Genomic DNA, 19,524 nt, shown 5'->3' on the forward strand with positions numbered 1-19,524 from the left:
GAACTACAATGATGGCTGAAGGTTAGAACTACATTAATGGTGGAACTCTGAGTTACTACAGAAGGAGGCTGAGCAGAATGTTAGAACTACAGAGATGGTGGGATGTTTTGGGCATTATATAACTGATTTAACCCAACCACTGTAACTCATAGGATTAGTGTAGCCATTTAAAATAAAGCTTACTGAAAATTTTAAAATAAAAGCCTAAATATTCTTCTCAGTAATATTAGCCTTTACTATCTTTTTCTCTCAGTTTATTGCACAAATTAACATTAGCACAAACATTAGCATTTCACTGCCCCCCCCCGCCCCCATTAGCAATAGCCTTTTCCCTAAAAATAGCTTTTAGGTATTTTTCTTATTTATTAGTCATGCTTAGTATACTGAATGGAGTAAGTCAATGTAAGACAACATGCTGGTGATGCCCTATATGCTACTGACAGCATTTAGGCTAATGTTAGCAATTTGGCGCATTTTAATTTGTACACTAATTTGAACATACTGAATGACAGTAAGTCCATGTTACTCAACATGCTTGTGATTCTCCACATGCTATTGAGTACATTGCAGCTTACTTTAGCATTTATGCTAATTTGTAGCATCAGAAGGCTGGGTTTCAAACGACGGGCACATTTTGGCAGGCCCCGTTTAAATTTCTTCAGAAATTTTCTAGTTTCTTTATTTTTTCTTTCCTCCTCTTTCTTCTTAGTTTTTCATGCTTATTTTAGGTAATCAGAATTCTTATCAACCTAACTGACAAATCCACAAATCTTGACAAATCCTAAGTTATAAATAAAGTGACACATTTAATGTCATTTGATATCAGACAAGGATTCATGATGTCACTAAATTGTTTTGATTTTTTGTTTGCCCTGTTGACAAGTTGGAGGTTGCATTGACCCTAAAAACATCCCACCAGTGATTATAATAATCACAAATGTAATTTTTCTGGGTTAGTTTGTTGGTGGGGCAATATGACTATGAAATACACTTTCACTTGTTTTCAAGGTGCTAGAGGCAACAATTTGATTTCATTGTACATTCACATTCATTGATTTCACTCAATTGACTCATTAAAAATAAAAATATGAAAATATTTGTATGTTCAATTGGGAACCTCTTGCGTTCTTATTTTATGGATCAAAAGCTGGAAAGTTTGGGAACGACTGCCCTAGACGTGTGCAACTCGCATTCCCTTATTAAAGTAAGAAACTACAAAATACCAGTTCACATTCAGCATTTCTCCAGCTGTCCTCTGGGAGGCGCTATGTGTGCATTAAAACAATCATCAACAGAGACAAAAAGTTTCTCTCTCAGACACACGAATAAGCTTCCAAACATGCCACGAACCCCACTTGACTGCATCTTATCACACAATAGGTTAAATTAATTAATCGTAAACTGCAATTAGATTAACCTATTTTCAACTTTAGAGCGATAATAAAACACAGAAATGTATTTTTGTTTATGTTTACCTTGCACTTTAAACCTAACCTATTAATTTTGATAAATGTAGATATACCAAACTGGTAATAAGGTGAAGAACCTTTATTCAGAAATAAAATGGGAATGTAACGATAGGAAACGACAGGTCATTTAGAATGTCATAGCTAAGTACTTCCAGCAGGTGTCAGTGTTGGCTCGTGTGTATCCCTCGTCATTCTAAGCCTACCTTGATCGTGACTGGACTGCTAAAGGCTGTCTGACATTTCCCAGCCAATGTATGAGCTGTTTCTAATAGAGGCCTGAGTGAAATATCAAATAAAATAGAAGTGAGAGTTTTATTTCTCTTGAGTAAATGTAGAGCACCCATATAAAATATTTTGATTCAAAATTAGTTAAAATAGGCAATTTAACGCGGAACAATTACAAAAAGAAAACGGAATCTTGTGCAGTACGGAAATTTAATGTGTCCCTTCAAAATAAAAGCCGTGATTGAAGGCAGCGAGGCATTCATTTCTAGGTTATGAGTCGGACTTTAATTTGAAAGCCCGTGCGATGAGTAATGTCTGAGAAAGCCACTAACTTGATGCTGAGCGTATCACAGACACGCCGCTGTGTGTGTGAAGCGTGTGTGTGCGTGCGCAAGGCTGTGTCTGCGTGTGAGGGGGTGCGTATGCGTATGTGTAAACAGAACTCGGAAGGATCGGGTTAGGTGCGAAGGGGCCAGGAACTGACTGGGGCTGTCGCAGAAATCACTCGGTCCGCTCAGATGAGGAGATGGCAGCCGAATCGACCCGGAGATTCACCAAGAACCTGCTGAAACCGGGGAGCGCGGCCGAGATACGGCAGACGGCGTGCAACGCAGTCAGACACTCCGCAGTGACGGTGAGTGGACCTCCGTGGATTGTAAAATATATATTTATATGGTGGGGGGGGAAAAGAGTAAAAAGGTAAAGAAAACCCATCAACACCTGTCAGTTTTTTTTTTTTTTAATCGCAGAGACATGAATCCCTGTAGTGCTTGAATGCAAGTGATTTTGGATGATGTATCCTGGCCGAACCGCTGCACCGCAGCTGTATATAAAACCTGACATTGACATTCATGTTGCATAGTGCAGCGGTTGAGCGCAAGCAGCAGTGCAGCCGCAGCAGAAGCAGAAGCCGTGCCTGTTCAGCTCTATTGATCCTGCAGTGGAAGCAGTTCAGTAGAACTAAAACGAATAAAGCAAGGATGATCGCGTTACATTTCTGAATGATCGGGATAAATACACGCGAACGTTGATATAAGGACCTAGAGGTTGAAAGCCTGTTAGATTGGATTAATGCTGGCGCTTTCAAGTAATTGAGAAAAACAGAGGAAATAAGCGATTTATTTGTAGAAGAGAGATGCGACATGGCAAGCAGCGGTTTACATCTGTCCAGCGGTGCGAGGACATACGGGGGAAACATGGAGGGTCGAAAATGAGAGGAAACGATGAAAATGAGTTCTGCTGAGCCTAATTTACGACCGATTATATTATTAAGATATTATAGTGGGAAACGTGGAAGATATGCTGTGGTGGGTGTGTCGCGCCTTCTAATGAAAGGCTTTGATTGACAGATAACATTGTGGGAGGAGGGGTAGTTCTGGGGGGGTTAAGGCACAAAAACACAGAAAAAACGAGAGGATTTGTTTTTACGGTGTGCATTTGATTCATTTGGAAGGAGACAAACGAATCCTGCATCTTATTCTGAGCGTTTTCAGCCTACGTTGATTAGCATAAGGAAAAGGCCACTCCACTCCAGTCTATTTTTTACTCCCACTCCACCATCCTCTTCACTTCGGTGTTACTGTGTCAGTAGGACAGACGAATTACACGACTGAAAGAGAGAGAGAGACAGAGAGTTAGAATAGGTTTGGATAGGAATTGCATGACAGAGAACATGATTTAAATAACTGTATAGTGCATGAAAGATTTAAGAAATGTCACTTTTCATTGCGGAATAGGCAATTTTCTTTCTGTCAGAAGGTTAATGTTTGTCAGTAAGATTTTAAAAGGAAGAAAAGCTGGTATGAAAACTGACTGACGATGATTTGAATGATCGGTTTACTCAAACAATCAACTTGAGCAGTGCATTCTGCCATAATATAATAGGCAACACACAGCATAAAACAAGAAAATACAATCATCAGCCACTTTATTAGGTACACCTTCGTAGTACCGAATTGGACTACCTTAAATCTGCAAGGTACATATTCAACAATGTGTGGGAGCCATTCATCAGAGGTTGGTCCACATCGGCATGATCTATGATGCAAATCTCCCATTCAAAAAGGGAGATTTTGAATCTCAATCCAATCTTTATTGGATTGAGATGAGTGGAGTATGACTCACTGTCATGTTAAATTATGCTTCTGGAAGCATCCATCTTAAGTTGGAAATGTGGTTGTAAAGGTGTAGACAGGGTCAGGTAAGCTGTGGAGATTAAACGATGTTCCAGCGGTACTATGGGGTCCAAAATGGGCCAAGTTAATATTCTCCAGACTCTACCACTGCTGCAGTCTGAAGCATTGATGCAAGTCAGGATGGGTCCATGCTTTCATGTTGTTTTTACCAAATTTTGACCCTGAAATCTGAATGTCGCTGCAGAAATGAGATTCATTGGACGAGGCAACATTTATTCAAACTGTTACCGTCCAATTTTGGTGACCCTGTGCGAATTGTAGCTTATTGTTCCTGTTCTGAAAATGTGCTAGGGTAATCAGTGTTTTTTTTTTTAGAATAGAGTAACACAGCACTACCTCTCCCCCAATTATTGCTGTGTGCTGCAAGTCAGCTGGTAGAAAGAAGGCTGCTACACTTTCCAAACCCTAAGGCAACACTGTCTTAAGAAGGAACAAATTGATTTATCTGTTTTAAATAGAGCAAAGTAGACTGTAAAAATATAGTCACAGAATTGTTCCTGTTTTTTTTTTTAATGCAGTGATGCAGTGAGTCATTTTCACTTAAGGTTACCATATTTTGAGAACTTTCAATGTTTAATCTAGATTTTAAAAAATGCAGAAAATTGTAACAATTTAGGTCTTCTAAGACAAAGAAGTTTTAATTCAATGTTCAGTTTTAGTTCAAAATAAACACCATCTAAGATCACTTAAAAAGTAAAATAGTAAAGTAAAGTGACTGACTTTGCAGTCACTTTACAATTTCCTGAACCGGCATGTAACCAATATAGACAGTTTAATGCACTAAGTTAACCTTGCAGCAAATATTTATGCTGAGAAAACACCAGTAAACCTAAACAATACTTATTAATCTTAATCATAATGCTTTCAATAACATTTATTTTGTTGATGCATTTTAGACTTGTTTCAGTGTTTGACAAAAACAACTTTGCAAAAAGGATGAAAATTGTCATGTTTTATGCTGTGGCTACAATCTTACCTATGCATGGGCTTGTTTGTGGTAAGAATATAGATGAATGCTTTAAAGGGATCCACGTTTAGTTGAACATGTTGGCCTAAATGTGTTGTAATTTTCCTCTTAACTAAAAAATTGGTGTTTGTGATATGTAAAAATGTATGCCTTTTGTTGCCATTTTTTTACCTGACCCATGCCTGCTGGCCTGACGCAGTCGGGTCCATTCTGTGGTAGAATCTACAGAGTAAACACAGCAAGGCTAACTTTGCCTGAGTTATTGATTATCATATTGCATGCCACACTGCATCACTGTTGGCTGTAACTAATAAGAAAAGTGAGGTGAGTCTGGATTATTTCCCACATTAAAAATAAAGAAGAGCAAAGGTGTGAGCAAAACACAACTTCCCACTGTGCTCTCAACATTTTTCTCCAGGAGTCAATTGTACGAGCAAAACTGATGAAGGCTCAAACAGGTGGTCGTTACCTTTGCAAGGTAAAACCAAAGGCCTACCGACAAAGTGCCTAAACCCACCTCCTTCTAGCGAGCGAAAGACGCTGGGAGAAACATCAGAGACAGGCAACACTGGAAGCTCCTTAAATTGATAAGGGAGCTATTACTACTGCTACCAGTGCTGAATGTGAAACCATGGACCCAACACTGGACCAAAGCCAAACCCAAAGAGGTGTTACCGAACTGAAGACCGAATCAGACACAGATCATGTCACCTACTTACCAGATCACATAGTCCAACCAGAGGTACATGTCATTCATTGTTTTATTTATGAAGATGAAGGTGGCAGCAACAGCACAAACACCATCTTCTTTGGCCAACTCTTTCCTCCTCATCTTCATTACTCCTTGTGATTTCTACATTCCTGTTGATTTTAACAGGCTGTAGTTCAAACTGAAAAAGCTTAACAATGTTATTCATCCCTGTTTTGGCTGGACAGAGCTAGCACAGTCGGACCAAGCTTACATCATTTATACAATATTTTAAAAATGTATAAAAACTAAACATTATGCATTAGTGCATCATTTCTGTTATTCTGTCATTTCTGTTAGTTCCTGCTTTACTTTTTGGAAACCATGGCTATGGAAAACATTAATATGTAGAGTTATTTTTATATGCACATTTTTATCAAACCTCCCAGTGTGAAAATGAGTATTTTCACAAACTTCTTCATCTCAATTCTTTGCCTATATCAACAATGCAATTGTCAGAAAGGGATGAAAAAGATCAACTTCAAGATATTATATATTGTGCACAAAAATGTAAGTAGACGCATGGAGCTGAACCTGAGTGGCGGCGTGCCTGTGGACCTGCATATTCCACTTGTGAACACAGGCTTTGTTTAAGTGAGCGTGCAAATCTCCAAATGTGTTGTGTGCACGTGTGGAAACGATTTTGGAGTGTGCAAAAGCTCAGCCTTTGTTAGCGAAAGAAAGCAGGTCAGCAGAATCAGGCCCTATGGCATGACGTTCGCCGAAGCGTGAAGACTCTCCCTCTCACTAACCTGGACTCGTCTCTGTTTTCATGCTCTCTAGTTTTATACATTCATTTAACATCAGTCCCCCCTCTTCCTCCACTGACGTTCCTTCTCTCCTCTCTATGCCTGTTTTCCTTTATGTCTCTGTTGCATGTGGCGCCTGTTTGCGCTCCCTGTGTCTTGAGGTGATATCGGTTTTTGAGAACAAGAGTGAAAGGTTTTTTTTTTTTGTGAGTGCAACCAACATAATACTTGGAAACTTCAGCTTGTTGAAGCTGCATTTTTCTTCAGATGAGCAGCTCTGGGAAAGCAATCAATGCTTTCAGAGTGTTTCTCAGAGTGGTCAGCCCACCCATTCCCAAATATGCAGAGCGTAATATGCAGGGAGTAGATAGATGCAGGATTGAGAGATGTATGAGCCTTGGTAAACCCCTAAAAAAATGCACTTTCTGCTTCAGGGATTCATCAAATCTTAGCAGAGTCTGTCAGAGCCTGAGCTGCTCTACATCAACTACCTAATGAAGTAATGAAGAAATTAAATATGAGTTGTTTGCAGAAAGAAATGAGGTAGTCGTTATATCAAACACTCCTCTAGGGCAGCAATTAAAGCAATTTAACAAGAAACGCTCTTGTATTGTGGAGCACTGACTGTTTATTATGGCTCTCAGCTGAACCGAGCATCACAGCAGCGTGCACACAAGTGTCATTCTTGCGACTCCGGCTGCCGGGTGGGATGAACCACATGTCGTACCATGCCTCCATGCTTCCATGGAACAGCCGCTTAGCCAGTGACTTGGGCCAACATGCTCACCCTGGCATCACCGCGGCTCATAATTTGTTTAACCAGCAGAAAAGACTTGCTTGTGCATGCAGTCACCCTTGCACTTTAGGTCATTTCTTTGGTTTGCAGTGTTACATCACCATGGTTCTATCTTTACTTTGACAGATAAACGCCTCTCATTGTCTTCGGCATTCTTTGTGTCCTTCGGTCAACACAAGATTCAAGCCTTGCCACACACTGGTCATCTTCTGTGCCAAGTTAATTCTGGATTTCATCATTTATTTACAAATCAGTGTCTGTTATACAGCTTTAAATTGTAAAACTTGTCTGTGTATCTAGTTTGTGCAGTTGTTATCAGTCTGTCTTTGAATGTGCTATATTTGTCAAGATCTTATTTGGCAGCGCATGCCTACTTTATGTCATATGATGATTACAAATATAAGGTAGCAAAGATCACTTGTGGGGTTCCTGAAGGCTCCATTCTCGAGCCACTTTCATTCATTACCAATAGGCTTTCCTCAGCTCATAAATATATGACATTTTACACAGTTCCTTTAGGTAATTGTTTCTCCCAGTTCAAAGCGTCAACTATAAGCCGAGCTTAATCCGTTTTCACTGTTACTGGTGTGTCAAAACACATATCTAAAATAAACAGACAACACTTAGCCTAGTGGGGAAGATAAAGAAAGCCTGGTGGCCCACCAGGCATTATGACACACCTACATTTCAGGGAAACTCTGAAATGTAGGTGTTACTATGGTTTCTGAAATAAATTGTGATAATAAACATAAAGTCTATTACTTGATTGGTCCTCTGCTATCTTAAAACATTGCCAGAACAAAATATTTCCTTTTAAACCAGGACACAGAAATAAGTGGTGCATGCTTTTATTTTCAATCGGTATTGTTACTGTAATTCTATGACAGATGTTGAATTAATAAATCTGCCTCACATAGACATTCTTTTAATTTCAGTGAGCGAAGTGGACCAATTCTTTATTGCAACAGACCATTTCATCTTATTTTTAGTATATCTCAAATTTGGGTTAAATGTTATCATTTCTGTGTAGAATCTAGATGGATACTTAGCATCTACAGGAGTCTTCATCTCTAAATCTAAACATAACACCCCCAAGATAGCAATAACCACTTTGTAAATGAGTTTTCTCTAATCAGGACGATTTTCTACTTCCTTGTTGCATACTTCGCCGTAGATTTCTCAGCTTTCTCTTCCTCTGCCTGGTTTCACTCATCCCATGAGACGGTTTCGTTGTGTCTTTTGCCTTGTTTTCTGCTGCAATGCCCTGACCAGGCTCCCCTGCCTCCCGTAGCTAAAATGTGCGTCGCCCACTGTGACATGCACATTTGTTGCTAGTGGGGGCTCTCTTGGTCGACATGTCCCAGTGATATGTTGTGGCTGTCTGTGGTCAAAAGGACGTGCTGTCAATCTGACTCTGCTTCCTCTTCATGACACTTCATGTCAACCGCCTGGGGTGCATTGCATGTGACTGCTGACTTGCCTACTCGTTCAGCGCGCAAAGCAGTGTATGTGCATTTCTTTCTGTCTATGTGTGTGTGTTGTAGTTGTGTGTGGACGAAGCATTTAAACTTCGCATGCGCATGGTAGGTTTGGGCTTGCTCTAGATCTGTGTGGGTCTTGATTTAGCTGCAATGTGCCCTGGTGCTTCAACAAGAAAGAGATGCCAACATGATTTTTGGTTCGCCATGAGCTGTGTGCAGCAACAGCTATTGAAACCCCTGCCTTGTGTCTGCTGGACCAGCCTGTAATCCGTAAAATCAATCGTGTCAGAGGAGAGAAAGTGGTTGGAAGTCAATTAGGATGGAATTCTAACAGGAAGCGTTCCTGTCGATTTTTATGTATTATCTTTTTTCCTTCCGACTTTATCATTTCTAATTTTCTGCATCCCTTCTCTGTTCTCACACTCCCTCCACCATGATTTAGGTTAAATTGTGTGAAATTCCATTTCTATAACCTCTTTACTACTGCACATGTACCAAGCCTCCTACATGAGCTCTTTGTCCACTTGGTTAATTTGTTCATCATATTGGAGGCGTTGTTTTAAATTCCCATTTCTCCTAAAAAAACTAAGTGCAGAGTGCATTTCTGGCCAGATTGCCAGAAATATGCATTAAATCTATTTCCATGCAGATTCCGACTCTTTCATATTTAACAACCTTGACTGTAACGATGACACTGGTGACCTCATGGGTTCATTGACTTTCATCGCAAAGGCAGTCAAGAGGTTAAATGGTATTTGAAGGATGGAGACAGAAAGTCTCTAATTGGTTCAGACATCACTGGGTTTTATCATGTCAGACAGCTTAACTGAGTGACGAGGGGAAACCCAGTGAGAAAATTAGGGGAAAACGGATGAAAGAAGAAGTGAAAGATTCAGTATCTCAGTCATCTTTGACTAGGACTCTGCTACAGAGAGTTTCTCTAAAACACACCATAATGGGCTATCGTATTTTATTGTGTAAAGGTACATGCTGCAGCTTTAGTGATGTCTTGAAGGGCTTTATGATAGGGGCTTCTATTCCTTTAAATTTGTTATGTGTAAAACAGATAATTGAGAAGTGAAATAAATTCTTGGTCTAAATACATTTTTGAGAGATTATGAGACTGACTTAATATTTAAATATAGTCCGATGTAGATTATCAATGATTAACATTTAATTTAAATTCAATTGAAATCAATGTTATCCTTTCCAGTGCTTTCCAGTCACATATAGATTAATTGCATAAAGTCCAGTTAAATTATGATTATAGAACATTAAGATCAAAATTTATTTGTTGATCATACTTTGCAAATCCAAAACGTTATTTCTCCGCTGCATCCAACTGCCTCAGCAAGGGTTCGGTGACACAGTTGAGTGGGTTTAGTCATTGCAATTCTCCTATAAAAAGAAGAGAAAGGAAAAGAAAACAAGACCACATCACAAAACAAGACCACATCTCAAAACAAGACCACATTTCAACACCATCAGGGACGTCAGTTAAAATGTCAGAGTGGTGGAAATATGATAATCTGGGTTTCTACTGTGGCTGCAGTACCTTAATATGAAATAATAATTACTTTTACCCTTAGATCTTCTCTTTGTTAAAGCAAATGTTAGTTAGTTTGCTTAAACTTATACCAAGTTTAAGCAAACTAACATTTTGGTTTATGCAACCAAAATGACTTCACAAACACCAGAAATTGCTGCGAAAAGGTCAACTTTGTCAGCAGAGTGTGTTGCAGTTCCTCAGACAAAGGAAACACCTGAGCAAAACTGAAACTATGGTGAATATGTAGGTAAGCTGTGTTAAACTTATAATGAAGGAAATATACAAGGTCAGGCAGATGAAAAACCTAAAAAAAATTGCGGCTAAGTTTAATTCTTTTGAAAACTCAAAGATTATCGTTTGGGATCGTTCGTTTTGTTGGCTGTAGACATTTTGTGCTAAGTGACTCAAACAGATAGCAAAAAAAACAACAACAAAAAAACAAATTGACCCTAGTGGCTTAACAGCTCATGCCTAATGAAAACACTAATGTTTAAAAACAAGTTTTTGTGTAGTAATAGCTGTTAATCTTTTTTAAGATTGTCTTTGGTAAATATATGGCTATATAAACCTTCAAGATGTGTTGCAGTTTCCTGTTAGACTAAGGGTAGTGACTGTGCTGAGGCAAATCGACACTTCACGCTGTGCAACACCCAACTCAATTCACACATATTTGATATCAAACTCCATACCAAATGTCTAACCAACATGTTGGGTTGTAAACCTCATAGAAACTATTTGTGCATGCCTGTGTGAAACAGGATGCCGCATTCATTCTTTCCCATCAGTGAACAACTCTGCAGAGAATCTCTAACCTGCACAGCTCATTTCTGAATCACTGTTAGGTATAGACCTTCGTATAATCTGATCTTTTCCATTCTGTTGTGGTTCCGTTCATATTTCCAGATTTTAATGTGTATCTTCTTAACGGTGATGAGCGACTGATTGGAACTTTTTCCACATCTGATCCGCAGACATTTGTTTTTCCCCCGCAGCAGAAGGAGCTTGCACTGCCAGGCCTTGGTGTGTGATCGTAGCAATTTTGTCAATGTTTCATTCAAAAAAGGACAGAGAGAAAATAGCTGGAGCCCGAGTCTGTCACTGTCACTATTAACACCGCCTCCAACTGAATCACTCCACTGTCTGGGCACTGCATAATGCACTGCACAGTAATCCTAGTGGTGTGGGTGTTTGCTTGGACGTAAACACAGGAAATGCTCTTTTCGGAGACGCTTCTTCTAAGACGGTATTACGTTTCCATTTGCTGGATCGAATTAAAAAGAGAAGAAAACTCTGTTTGATCCATGTGGGAAAGCTGGAGTGAAAATGTGTGTCTGTCAGTACGGCAGTGCCTGTGAGAGGTCACATGAGCAGAGGAATGACACGGAGCGAGCGAGGTCCCTGGGGCTCCAGGCATTGTGCTAATGTACGTCCACAATAGGCTCTTTGGGTGAGGATTCAGAGGCTGAGAACTGCTGCATTTACATGCAGCTGAGCAGACTTTGCATCTGTGAAGAGCTCAGCTTCAAACGTCCTTCCATGCACTTTACTGGGCCGCAGCATGCACTTGTTGTCTATCCAGGCTCTATTCACAGTCCTGGTGGAGCGATTGCTGGGCCGGTGGTGAAGGTCCACTTCATAAAGTGGACTAAGAATAGTTCAGTGACTGTGCGAGTGAATCGCAGTCTTGTCTCTCTCCCTCGTACGGCATTCCAGAGTAGGAGGGCTGAAAATGCTCCTGCCGTTGCTGTCTGACCGCGATGCCCTGCAAAAACCCCACATAGTCATTCCCGTGCCATATTCACGACAGGAAGATATGGATTTTACTTCAAGGCGGAACAGGAAGCACACAGGCACAAACTAGGAATGCCTAATTTTTAATTTGACAATAAAAACACAATTTTTGGATGTGCAAATTCGTAACCCTTAAGTCTCACAAAGTCCATATTTCTCTTTGAGGAAATAAACCGTTCTTTCTTGGGACAGCCTGTCAGTTTGTATCCAATGACAACCAATAACTAAAAGTAATTTTTCCATCTTATGCTGATAATCTACACTTTTAAAATGGTTCACTGTATGTCCAATTACTTCTACCTATCAGCAGGAGGTCATTTAGGTTTATGGTTTGTAGAATAGAGGTCATAAACTGTCAAATTGTATGGATATTAAGTGGAAATAAGGGACGATAGAAGGTGTTCAGAAGAAAATATACAATTATACATATAATTATAAACACATTTGAACATTTTTATGAGCATTTATCTCTGTAATTTATAAACAATACTTCATATTGAGGCATAAACTGATACTCAATGGCAACCTCGAGTTAACATTAATCGCACTTGATGGTTTTTTTTAATGCTGTATAGTGAAGGCAGGTTAGGAGTCATAAGTGGTAGATAGTGACACATTTGGACTGTTTTGCTGATGTTCCTGATTCAATTCCTCAGTAAAGTTGTTCTGTTGCCAACTCTTATTTTTTTCAAAACTATTTTCACTAGTGGTTTTTAATATTTTTGGTATCAACAAATGCAACGATGCCTTTGCACCAGTCAGACAAAAGTAAAATGCAAGATGAAAAACAACAATTTTCTTTTTCAGTGCTGAAGAAAATCATGACAGCATTTTGATGGTCAGATCATATCTAGAGAGAAAAAAAACCAAAAAAAAAACCAACTTGCCACAAAGTGAAGAGCTCCTCACGATATGATGACCTTGAGTAATGTACCACAGTTTTACTAAATCCTGGTAGAAACAAATAATTTAGAACAAAAATCCATAAGATGAAACTTTTTTTTTAATAGGAATTAATATTTTTTTCTGCTTCCCAATGTCCCCCTTGTGTTTTATTTATTTTTTTTTTTAAGTACATTGATAGACCATTGTGAGGAACAACTGAGTAAATGTTGAATGGAGAGCAAAATGTGCAGTGCATCAGATCTTTACATTGAAGTCTGGAGCATGTCACTGCACTCCGTTTGCTACTTTTAGAGGTGCAGTCAGCTTTGGGCAATGCAACACTGTCTGCCTAGCGCATCAGGAATCAGTGCCATCTCATTGTAGGACATCAAGATTCAAGTGTATCGTTGCGGGACATAAGCTACATTCCAGCTGGGAAGTAAGTGAGAAAAAAATAGATTGCTTTGTCTCGTTTCTGGAAATCAGGACCATGATAACATAAAAAGTGTTCATAAAATAACAAATTCTGCTCAGGAAATCGATGTAATTTTGATCAAAGATGGCAAATTTTGCCATTCCTCCTAACTCATGCTAGCAGTGTCACATTGACGTGTTGCCTAATGGCAGCACTGGCAAATCAGCATAAAGGTGAAGTAGTTTTTGTTGGTGGGTTATAATTCATAGGGTTGGAGTCTTTTGTTTGAATTACCAACTTCAATGTCTGCATTGTCCGTATAATGAAGACATTATACAGACAATGCAGAGAATAGCTTGCTTGAGACGCAAGCTATTCTCCTAGCTTGCGTCTCAAGCAAGGTAGGAAAATAGGCTTTTCCTAGCTTGCTTGTGCTGCTTGAGACGCACAAGAAATGGATTGGATGGTAGGGGTCATGGAGAGCTATTTGGGGTGTTAAGGCAGGACAAGTGTGGATCTGGTTTGGGGGGAGAGAAGGGAGACAGTAAAGAAACATTATGCTTATTAAAACACATGAGGAAAAGTCTTCAGAGCAGCTGTGTCCTCAGCCTGAACTGAGACCCCAGGGAGACTCAGCAGAGCTGAGTGGGAGTCTGGTTAGTAGACATGACTGGTGTGGAGGTTACATGTAGGCTTTGTGTAGGTGTCATGTGTAGGAGTTGTGAATGGATGATTAATGCAAAAATAACCATCTAAGTAGGCTTTTTGTTGCAGCGAAGATATAAATTGGAGGTTGTAACGAAGCCTTCCTGCAATCAAGCTGTTGTTTTTATATTCATAAATATAGTTCACACATTGTGCTGGTATGTATTTCTGGCTGGAGAGGACGCAATTAAGTACTGGTGGAGAATGAATATGTCAAATTCAAAGTCAGGACACAATATTCAAGCTTATAGAGTTACAGGAAAAAGGACTGAATACAAAAAAAACATTTGTGGAATAAGAGTTTCTTGGTGACTTGGTGCACTAAAAGTAAAATTAAGACTGAGAAATTTCACAAGCAGATTTGGTGTCGTGTTGGTTGGAGAAAACCTAACCTGTAAGTTTGCAACTGGAGCAGCCTCACATCTGTGTAAATATCACAGATGTGATCTTTAAAAAACAAAGAGTAAATGTCAGCATTGAAAGAAAGAAGTTATAAACATCATGCTGTGATGCAGCGATTTTTATTATGTCGCTCTGATGTTCTTTCCAGTGAGATGAAATTTTGATGTGCAGATTAATATTGACAAAATGTCCCCTTTCAGCTGAGAGGCTCCATTTTCTGTTTCTGCGATGGAGAATCCTATTAAATGAACAGCGGCTTTATTTTTAACCATTGTTATTACTGTACTTCTACTTCTGATACCTTGTTTTTGCATGAGCTTGTGCTTATTTTTGCAACTAAAAGTATGTTTGTTGCACCTACAGTGCAAAGGCAACTGAGCATGCCAACAAAATTCTCTTTTCTTTTTCTAAATAAAGGCAAATGCAGATTTACAGTGTTTTGCAACACGTATTCAAACTTTTCCAGATTTCGTCCAACAAACTACTATTTATTTTACTTTATGTGACAGACCAACACAAAGAAGTTCATAACTGTGAAGTGGAATTAAATTTATATGGTTTAAAAAAAAATCCTGAAAAGTGTTTTGTATATTCATTTGTAATGAGTGTCTTTTGTTTATTTGGTAAACACGGTTTCTGTTGCAATTTTGGCTTTTTTATAGTGTTTTTAATCTAAATCTGCTTTAAACTTCCCAGAGTTTTTTCCTGACCTGTCTGTTGTGTTCCTTGGTCTTCATGGTGTTTTTCATCAATGTTTTCTAATAAATCCCTGAGGCCATCATAAAGTACCTGAGTTTGTAAATGGAATTGCATACAAGTTGACTGTTCTTATTTGCCTAATGAGTGACTTGCAAATTATGTAGGGGTACTAGAGGAAAGGATACATAAGAATACTCCCCCTGCTAGATTTATTAGACTTTTGTAAAAGCCCAAAACCATACGTGCTACAGGTTGCAGGTAACGAGTATCTACTGCTTTTATCTTGATCTTTTTCCCAATGTTAACACGAATGATGTTGGTTGTAATACGGCAACATGTGAAAATGTTCAGTAGGCAAAAAAAAGCTTTGCAAAGCATTGTGTTTTGAGAAAGAGCAGTTTGTTGCAATATTCATCTACAATCAGCGACCTCAGCTGTCTGAGTCAGGACAGGAGGAGAGACAGCAGGGAGATGTGGAGAGGTGCCATGTGGGAGAGAGAATTAATGAAGGTCTCCGAGAGGAGCTGTGTGTCTGCTTTTTCTGCTAGGCTCTCCTTTTAATACTTCACGTGTTTTAGAAGTCTCTCTCCTTTCACAAACGTGTGTAGATTCTTTTCAGACTTCCCCGTTGTCCCAACACAAATATCTAAAAGGATTTTATGTTCCGTAAGTACTTGATTTACCGCTGTCTGACATAGTTTCTAAGAAAACCTTAACAGCTATATATATATACAGTATATAACCCATTCTGCAAGAATATCAGTTCAGTTTCTTTTATAGTGCAGTCCAGTTAATAGCCAGGCGTCAGACACCTCCCTTTTACTTGCTTTCTTTCTCTCTCTTCCAGCCTCACCAACGTCCCTCTATTCACCTTTGGTTTAAACATTATTCTCTGACAATGACAAATGTATCTTTCTATCATGTTAACAGTGTTCTGTTCAGATTTGACACTTGCAAATTTTAAGTTTAAAGTCTATTGGAAACATTTCTCTTGTAAGTGACTAAAGTAGAAACGCGGTGATGTTTTCCTGCTTTCAGTTTTGGAATTAATTTTAGACGGAAAATGAAACCAAAAGAGGACAACTGGAAAGTTTTAACAATGCCCTCCGTACCCGGCAGCAGATCTTAAAATTGCCCCCCCCACCCCCTTTCCAAATTCTCCGTCTCATCGCCCCTCTCTAGCCCCCTTCCCCCAACATCCCTCCTGCCTCAGGACTCGAGCTCTAGTTAAAGACTTTTTAATAGCTTCCTTTTCTAAACAAACCAACTACCAGAGAACCAGATAACATCTCGCGCATGCAGTGCCTCCTTGAGGTCATTCGTGAAAGCTGTAGCAGCGGAAGCAGAAGAAATTCAGACTGGCATAAACAGAGATGCTCTCATAATGTAGTGCACAAAATGCTGCTGTGTTGAGTTCCCAGCACTAGATGGCATTGGCAGTGTGCTGTATAAGCTCTTCAAGTTAACAACCAACATAAACAGTGTCCCAACACCGACTTCCTACGTTGTGTGCAGCCTGATTGTATTGCATGAAAATCTATATTTAAGATCATGCCTTTGCTTAATGGTTCTGCACACTTACAGAGGCAAATTAACATCGGTCAGTTGTTTTAGGCAAGATGTTTTCTGACCAATTTTGCAAGTTTATGTTGGCCGCCTGCTGAGAATGGAAAAGCAAAGCTTAGTTTGCACATTTGAAACAGAATCCTACTTCTTCAAAAGTTCCTTCTAATGAACTTTTTATGACTTACAAACAGAAAAAGTTCAAAACACGTCCCTTACGAACATTAGTGCAGAGTAACATTGCATGTGTCATGAAGCAGCTTTGAAGTGGACCACAATGTAAAACAAAACTAAAGGTTCTGCAAATGTCTGCAAGTCAAAACCAGAAACTACAGTCCGAGAATAAAATAAGCAACGAATGTGATCTCACAGCAAAGCTCACTAAAGCTACAACGTAGGGACAGACTAAAGAGTAAAAACCCTAAGAGCACTGACAAAATGTGTTGCAAAAAAGTAATAAACCAGAAAAAAAGGGGTCAGCTCACAAAAGCCACACATTCTGACATCTGTCACCTAAGAAAACCTCTCCAAATGCATCAGGTAAGTGAAAAAAATTACTCAGTTTACACCTTTTCTGCCTTCCTGTTTGTCAGAGATGGTGTGCTGTGGTAATGCATCTGCATTCTGTGGTTTTTCTGAGAAGTGCATCTGAGAAAATACTTTGAGACATTATCACTAGTTATGGGATGGTACTGGGAGTGTCTGCAGGGTTTTTGGTCAGTCGTGTTTGTCATGAGCTGATAAGATTTCTGCAGTCGTAGTGAAAGTTCTCGCGTACGTCAGTCAGGAAAAGTTTAATGTCGGGCCTTTTTGGTTTTTTGCCCTCTGCAAATGCCAAATGCTCCACTGCACTTAACTCGTTTCTTGAATAGCAGCATCCCTCGCATTGTAGCTACCATGGTAACAGGGGCGTGTTTTCCTGAATAAACTCAGTGGAGCTCCACACCACATCAAAACATGCTGCCATGATTCAGCCTCCAGCTCTACAGGGAGTCTAACTATAGCAGAGCTAGCTGCTTACAAGGCAGTGTTTGCACGAGGTTTAATGAATTCCACCTTCCCGTTTGGCCTAGTTGGATGAAGTTTTTCAAGTTTTACCTTCAGGGACTTACCGGCACAGACTTGCGCCGTGCATGTGTGCGTTTGTTCGCCCTCCTGCACAATGTAGAATGTGAAGCGTTCGCTTTGTTGTTTTTAAGGATTGTTCGTCAGAGTAGCGGTCCTGCTGGGGAAAGAGGGATTACATTGATGGAGGCTCCACAGCTGGAACACATTAACTCCACGCATGATGAGAGAACTCGGCTTCACACAACACGGTGATGTCATTTTCCTCAGCGGTTCGGGCTCACTCGCAGTTTAAATCCAGTTACTCACATGCAGAACCTGGTAACCACATTTACATCATGTAAACACAGTAACAAAAAAAACAGAGCTGTGTTTTCATGCTCATTGATTTTGCTCAGCTTGTCCTGCAGGGGCAATTTAGAGGAGCATATTTTTTGTTATTATGTTGATGTTTTTCTTCAGACTAGACAGTGCTGTGACTTTTTTGTTTTCTTTTCTCACCCTTACATATTGCAGATCATCAAACAATTTTGCATACCAGACAAAGGCAACCTGAGGAAATAAAACAAATGACCAATTGCAAATTAGATTTTTATTTTTTATTTTTTGCAAGAGCTGTACAAACTAACACGGCCCTGTGTGGAAAAGTGACTTTCCGCAAACCTGATAAGAGGTTTTGCCACCCTCTACAGCCACAACTGCAATCAAGCACTTGTGATAAATGGCAAGGTTTCTTTTTAGATTCCTGTTGAGGAATGTCGGCCTTTTATTGCGTTTGCGGCACAAATGGCCTTGATTTACCAGTAGCTTGACAGAAAGAAAGACACAGAGACGGGGAAGATATGCTGCAAATGGGTTGGGGTCAGGAATCAAAACTAGTGCTCTTTCACTGAGCCGCGTTCTGTACATGCAGAATTGTTTTAATTCAGAGTCATTGTATAAATAAAATGTATGAGTTTCTTTTTTCTTTTTAGCACCTCATACTGCTGTTCATGTCAAAAATATGTAGTAAGTTTAATTGCTTGTCGTTCAATATAAACCAGTGGTGGGTGGTAATATACTCACGGCCCGTTGACCTCACTGACAAATGCTCGTAATCAGCATTAGTATTTAAAATGATATATTTATTACTGACAGTAGTATGCCTCAGGAAGATTTATAGACATCTTATAAATCCAGATCTAACCTTAAGTCATGCTCTTACTGAAACACTAATGTCTGGGAAAGCGTGAAGCATGGTACAGACAAGTTGACATCCTTTTTACTTCCTTCTGACCTGACTTTGCTCTATTTTATGCTACATAGAGTTTTAAGGTGGGGCGTTTCTGTTCCTGTCAAAGACTCATCATCACTGTCAACCCTTCCTCTTTCAACTACAATTACCAAGAGGAGAGTTTTTCTTTTAAGGTTTAAAGTTAAAGCTAAATAAACAGAATGTCCATAAGTTAAATGTTTGACATAAAGCATATCTTAAACAAGCATTAATGTGTTTTTAGACAGTTTTCAGACACAACCTGACAGGATTTCTAGGATTTCAGCTGGTCTTCTGGATGTGCTGTAAAGTGATTTTGGTCTCTCAAGTTGCTGTCATTATGATTTAAAGCTCTGTGTAAAAGCACTTTAAGCACTCTTCCACTCTGGATAAGCTTCTTGGTAATTCTTTTAAAATGGCCATTATTACTCATTATCCAGGCTCTGCCAAAGTCTTTTATAGTTTTCCTTTGGATAATGGCAGTCTTTTGTTTCTAGACAAAAGTGGCAAAAATAAAACTTTAAAATTCTTTCTGAAAGCTTGGGAAACAACAACAACAACAAAAAGA

General features: G+C 39.3%; 1 protein-coding gene across 1 annotated transcript in view; it reads left to right on the top strand.

The window, feature by feature from the left end:
* The first annotated feature begins 2,089 nt into the window (after positions 1-2,089).
* The window catches only part of dock10 (dedicator of cytokinesis 10), a 73,406-nt gene continuing 55,971 nt past the window's right edge, over positions 2,090-19,524 (top strand). Inside the window, exon 1 of the mRNA XM_028045626.1 lies at positions 2,090-2,328. Coding sequence (XP_027901427.1) covers positions 2,221-2,328 — 108 coding nt within the window. The 5' untranslated portion in view covers positions 2,090-2,220. The remainder of the gene's footprint in view (positions 2,329-19,524) is intronic.

This window comes from Xiphophorus couchianus, chromosome 18, assembly GCF_001444195.1.
Source record: "Xiphophorus couchianus chromosome 18, X_couchianus-1.0, whole genome shotgun sequence".
In the NCBI taxonomy this organism is placed as follows: domain Eukaryota; kingdom Metazoa; phylum Chordata; class Actinopteri; order Cyprinodontiformes; family Poeciliidae; genus Xiphophorus; species Xiphophorus couchianus.